A 6,005-nucleotide genomic window follows, 5' to 3' on the forward strand; every position below is an offset into this window, starting at 1 on the left:
TTTTTTTTTTTTTTTTTTTTTGAGACGGAGTCTCGCTCTGTCGCCCCGGCTGGAGTGCAGTGGCCGGATCTCAGCTCGCTGCAAGCTCCGCCTCCCGGGTTTATGCCATTCTCCTGCCTCAGCCTCCCGAGTAGCTGGGACTACAGGCGCCCGCCACCTCGCCCGGCTAGTTTTTTTTTTTTGTATTTTTTTTAGTAGAGACGGGGTTTCACCATGTTAGCCAGGATGGTCTCGATCCCCTGACCTCGTGATCCGCCCGTCTCGGCCTCCCAAAGTACTGGGATTACAGGCTTGAGCCACCGCGCCCGGCCGTGTCTGCATTTTATAATACAGATGTTCCTTGACTTACAACAGAGTTACACTCCTAAAATGCATTTAATACACCTAACCTCCTGGTATTTCATAACTTAACCTCACCTACCTCATATGTGCTCAGAACCCTTACATTAGCCTGTAGTTAGGCAAAAGCATCTAACACAAAGCCTATTTTATGATAAAGTGTTGAATATCTCTTGCAGTTTCTTGAATACTGAAGTGAAAAGCAGAGTGGTTGTATGGGTACTTGACAGTTTCTACTGAATACGCACCACTTTTGCACCACTGTAAAGTCAAAAAATCCTAAGTTTAACAATTGTAAGTTGGGGATCATCTGTACTTATTTGTGTGTGTATAAGTAGGGAATGGAATATGTCAGGGGAGCAGTAGGAATTGCTGACTCATTCCAAAATCTATCTTCTTGGTGCCATGTATACAGATGATTTTTTTTTTCATGTATCAAGGTGAAATTTGCATAACATGAAATTAAAGTGAACAATTTGGTGATATTTTAACACACTCACAGTGTTGTATAGCCTCCTCCATTTTGTTCCAAAACATTTTCATCTCCCACAAAGGAAACCCCATACTGGTAAAGTTGCTGTTCCCTGCAACAACCCGAGATAAATGCAGTTGAAGGTTAGTTTGGCTAGAGTAGGACTTTCAGTCATATCTGGGTTTTTCTGATGATTTAGTAATTAATCTGTGTTTTAAGAGAGTTCATCCTGAGAGCATGTTGCTCTTGGCTTCTCAGTGGGTTGAGCACTGCTGCGATATGACTTGGAGCACAGTTCTCTCTTAAGTTAAGAGTTTCATCTAGTGAACCTGAACTTGGCCAGGAATGTGTATCCTCCCAGCAGCCAGGTTTTGTAAGCAAACCAGCTCCACAAACTCAGTTGGCTTGTGTAAAAAACTATAACATGTTTGAGAAATAATTTTAAAAGCAGGTCTTTATTTGAAGAAATGTAAGAGAATTCTGCTCTGTATGAGTATGTACTAATTAATTGAGATCTTTGGCATACTTTTTATTTTTATTTTATTTTATTTTTTATTTTTTATTTTTTGAGATGGAGTCTCGCTCTGTTGACCAGGCTGGAGCGCAGTGGCACAATCTCGGCTCGTTGCAACCTCCACCTCCTGGGTTCAAGTGATTCTCCTGCCTCATCCTGTCGAGTAGCTGAGATTACAGGTGCCTATTACCACGCCCAGCTAATTTTTGTATTTTTAGTAGAGATGGGGTTTTGCCATGTTGGCTAGGCTGGTCTCGAACTCCTGATCTCGGGTGATCTGCCTGCCACGGCCTCCCAAAGTGCTGGGATTACAGGCATGAGCCACTGCGCCCGGCCTCTCTGGCATACTTAAAAACCCACTTTAGACCTGGGTTGTAATCTGTATGACCTTGAATGAGAAACCTGATTTTTCACTGCCCTGATTTCCTTGACTACAAAAACACATGAATTGGGAATCCCTGTGGACCTCCTCAATCTAAGCTGTGCTGCTAGGATTTATTCTTAAATTTCTTCCCTATTATCAAAATAAATTGTACTTACTCATTTTGGGAAATTACCAAAATATAAAAAGGGGAAAAAGTTGGCAAAAATGGCCCTACCAATTAAGGACAACCACTGTTAGCATTTTGGAGTATGTCTTTTTAAAAAAATTATCTGTTTTAAAAAAGCAGTATACAAATAACACAAATACTTCCTGATCATAAAAGATCCAACTTACAAAGGGTTGGGAGTAAAAAAATGAAAGATGTCTGCTATTGCTGTTCCTGTCCCTAAGGCAGCACCCTTCCTACTGGTTGTGATTTTCCTGTATCCTTTTCTGTCCTTTTTAGACAAGTGGTGAGGTCATTACAATTTTCTTTTTTAGCTCAGTTGGGATAAATCTAGGCTTATTGTTTTATGACTTTTTAAAAACAGTATTTCTTGGAGTTTTGTTTGTTTGTTTTAAATTAGCACATCAGTTATTTATTTATTTATTTATTTATTTATTTATTTATTTATTTAGAGTTGATGTCTTGCTCTGTCACCCAGGCTGGAGTGCAATGGCGCGATCTGGGCTCACTGCAGCCCCCTCCTTTTATGTTCCAGCAGTTCTCCTGCCTCAGCCTCCTGAGTAGCTGGGACTACAGATGTGCAACATCATGCCTGGGTTATTTTTGTATTTTTAGTAGAGAAGGGGTTTCACTGTGTTGGCCAGCTGGTCTCGAACTCCTGACCTCAGGTGATCCACCTGCCTCAGCCTTCCAAAGTGCCAGGATTACAGGCCTGAGCCACCGTGTCTGGTGCTTTATTATTTTTAATGGCTGAATATCTCCTCTAAATGAGTGTATAATAGTGTAACTGTGTCTTTTTGATGAACATTTGTGTTGTCCCCAAGTATTCAGTATTTCATAAATTATAGCAGTGATCATCCTTGAACCTACATATTACCTGCATGGATATTTCTAGAGGATAAGCTTCTATCAGTATAATTGCTGGATCCACAGAAATACCTGTTTTAAATCCCATTGCCAAATTATCCCTCCATGAAGGCCATTCCACCAAGAGCAGATTCTCTCCAAGAACACAGGAGAGTAACTCTCCCCCATACCTTGGTCAACACCTGATTCCGTTTTTTAAGTTTCTTTCTAAATTTGTTTTTCTAAAAATAAAATTTTAATCATTATTTCCGTAATTTAAAATGATATAGAACAGCTTTTCTTTTTTTTTTTTTTCTTTCTTTCTTTTTTTTTTTTTTTTTTTTTGAGGCGGAGTCTCGCTCTGTCGCCCAGACTGGAGTGCAGTGGCCGGCTCTCAGCTCACTGCAAGCTCCGCCTCCTGGGTTTACGCCATTCTCCTGCCTCAGCCTCCCGAGGCGCCCGCCACCTCGCCCGGCTAGTTTTTGTATTTTTAGTAGAGACGGGGTTTCACCGTGTTAGCCAGGATGGTCTCGATCTCCTGACCTCGTGATCCACCCGTCTCGGCCTCCCAAAGTGCTGGGATTACAGGCTTGAGCCACCGCGCCCGGCCTAGAACAGCTTTTCATGTGTTTTATTGTACATATGTTTTTCTTCTATGAATGATATATTCCTAACCCTTGCCCATTTCATCTCCATCTTTTTTCCTTAGATCTCTCAGGGATGAATTGGATTGTTTGGTTTTATTATTGGTTTGAGGTGTTCTTTATGAATATTGATACCGACCCTTTTTGTATCTGCTGCTCTTAGGCCATCACTTGTCTTCTGCTTGCTTTTAATGTATTTCACAATGCTGGAATTTGAACTTTTTGTATACTTTTTAAATCTGTAGTTTTTAAATGTAGTTGCACTGTCAACCATATATACAGTTACCTTAATATTTATTACATGCGTGTTTTCCTTGATATTACCCTGTGTAAAAATCTTTTCCCTTGTAGTGTTCTGGGTGTCAGTGGCCTGTAACTAGTTATTTGGGCCATGTGTGGTGGCTCATGCCTATAATCCCAGCACTTTGGGAGGCTGAGGTGGGTGGATCACCTGAGGTCAGGAGTTCAAGACCAGCCCAACCAACGTGGTGAAACCCCATTTCTACTAATAATATCAAAATTAGCCAGGTGTCATGGAGGGCGCCTGTAATTCCAGTTACTCGGGAGGCTGAGGCAGGAGAATTTCTTGAACCTGGGAGGCGGAGGTTGCAGTGAGCCGAGGCTGCGACACTGTACTTCACCCTGGGTGACAGAGCGAGACATCGTCTCAAAAACAAAACAACAATGACAACAAAACCTAAAAAACAAAAACTAGTTATTTGTTATTCCAAACAGTGATTACTTTCTTTGGGTTAAAGCTTTTGTTCTCAATATTGTTCTCCAGGATAGATTCCTAGAAGTGGAACCATTTGGCTAAAAAGTAAAAACATTTTATGGCTCTTGCTACTGTCTGGCAGAATCCGGGATGGTGGTGTAGCCCCTTAGTGAGGAGTGCTCTCCTGGGGGCTGGTTTACTTCAGTGAACAGCAGAGTTTGAGTTCCTCCAGCTGGAATATTTCCTCTTCTAGGGGCAGGAAGTCGGCCTCAGGTGGTTATGTGGGCAGGGATCTTAACTGAGGCAGCTCAGGGTACTCTCACCTGTTCAGCCAGGGCGTGGTCCACAAACAGCATGGGCCTCTGAGCCAAACTTCCCTTGCCCTGGAGGATGTGGGAGTGCCCCTGCTGAGGTTGTCCTGGGATTTTATTTCTGTTTTCCCCAGCTGAGCCTTCTGCTCAGGCAGCCTCCCCGTCTGGTACATGGAGTATGTTTCTGCATCAAAACCATGACTGATCATGCACTCACCAGGAGAATTACAAAAGGCTTTTGGAGAGGAACATGTAGTTCGCGCTGAAACAGCCTCTAAGTGGATTGTCTCTGCAGGTGGTGATCAATGGTGGCGCCACCTCCAGCGGTGAGCAGGACAATGAGGACACCGAGCTCATGGCGATCTACACTACGGAAAACGGCATTGCAGAAAAGGTACCCCGTCCCTCACCCCGTGTCCCCACTCCCACCGCCATCCCCTCCCACAAGTGCTGCGCCGGATCCGGATCCCTTGCGGGCACCTGCGTGTCCTTCATCTGGGGCTTGGTCTCTGACCCCCAAGGGGGGTGTGTTCTCTTCATCAGGTAAGTAGGAGGAGCCATAGGGAATAGAAATTTAAAAAGATTTCAGCCAAGATGCCAGAGGGAAGTGGTTAAGAGCTCGAGGTCTGACATCAGGTCTGGGTGCAAATATGAGTCAGAGTGAGGAAATTATAGAAGTTCTCTGGGCCTCAGTTCCCTGTCTCTAAAATGGGAATAAAAATCACATCTTTCTTAGGGTTGTTGTGAGGATTGAATAAAATAATATGTATGTGAAGTTATTAGCATCGTGCCTGTTACATATACATGTGCAGTAAATAAGAGAATAAGGGAAATCAGCAAGTGGTTTATGCAGCCTGTGAAAATGCCTTTGAGCTTTGACCTTAGCACTTTTGGCACCTTAGTGTACCAATGGAAATGGCACACTAAGGTGGGGAGAATCATGTTTGTGTTTTTTTTTGTTTATTTTTGTTTTGCTCTGTGCCTCATTCCATCTCCTTGAATGGTCAGACTTTGTGCCCATAGAGATCAGGGAAGAGTTGCCCAAAGTGGCTCCAATCTGTGCGCAGTGGCTCACACCTATAATCCCAACACTTTGGGAGGCTGAGGCGGGAAGATTGCTTGAGGCCAGGAGTTTGAGACCAGCATGGGCAACATAGCAAGATCCTGTCTCTACAAAAAAAAAAAAAAAAAAAAACAAAAAGAAAGAAAGAATTATCCAGGTATGATGATGTGTGCCTAGAGTGGCGGCTACTCAGGGGGCAGGAGGATTGCTTGAGCCTAAGAGTTTGAGGCTACAGTGAGCTTTGATCGTGCCTCTGCACTCTTAACTGGGAAGACAGAGTAAGACCCTGTCTCTAAAAAAAACAAAATAAATAAATTCATAAATAAAAATAAAACAAAGTAGGTCTAGATATCCCAGTTTCTTTTTTCTTTGTATGTGGTGTCTAACACATGGTGTCTAACACATGAAAAGTTAGATAATGTGGTATTTCCAAATTGTAACGCAGCTCTAAGACTTTCATTTGAGTTTTACTTGACAGATTTCAAACACAGATTTTATTTATACTATGAAAATTTACTAATTTTCTTTTTTTTTTTTTTTTTTTTTTTTG

At 42.4% G+C, this 6,005-nt stretch overlaps 1 protein-coding gene across 11 annotated transcripts in view; it reads left to right on the plus strand.

Moving 5' to 3' along the window:
• Nucleotides 1–6,005, plus strand: part of SLC23A2 (solute carrier family 23 member 2) — a 149,839-nt gene that overhangs the window by 86,917 nt on the left and 56,917 nt on the right. For all 11 annotated transcript variants that reach the window (XM_023217916.2, XM_023217926.2, XM_023217927.2 and 8 more), the window contains one exon: nucleotides 4,688–4,786. In XM_023217916.2, coding sequence (XP_023073684.1) covers nucleotides 4,688–4,786 — 99 coding nt within the window. The remainder of the gene's footprint in view (nucleotides 1–4,687; nucleotides 4,787–6,005) is intronic.

This window comes from Piliocolobus tephrosceles, chromosome 20 (assembly GCF_002776525.5).
Source record: "Piliocolobus tephrosceles isolate RC106 chromosome 20, ASM277652v3, whole genome shotgun sequence".
Taxonomy (NCBI): Eukaryota; Metazoa; Chordata; class Mammalia; order Primates; family Cercopithecidae; genus Piliocolobus; species Piliocolobus tephrosceles.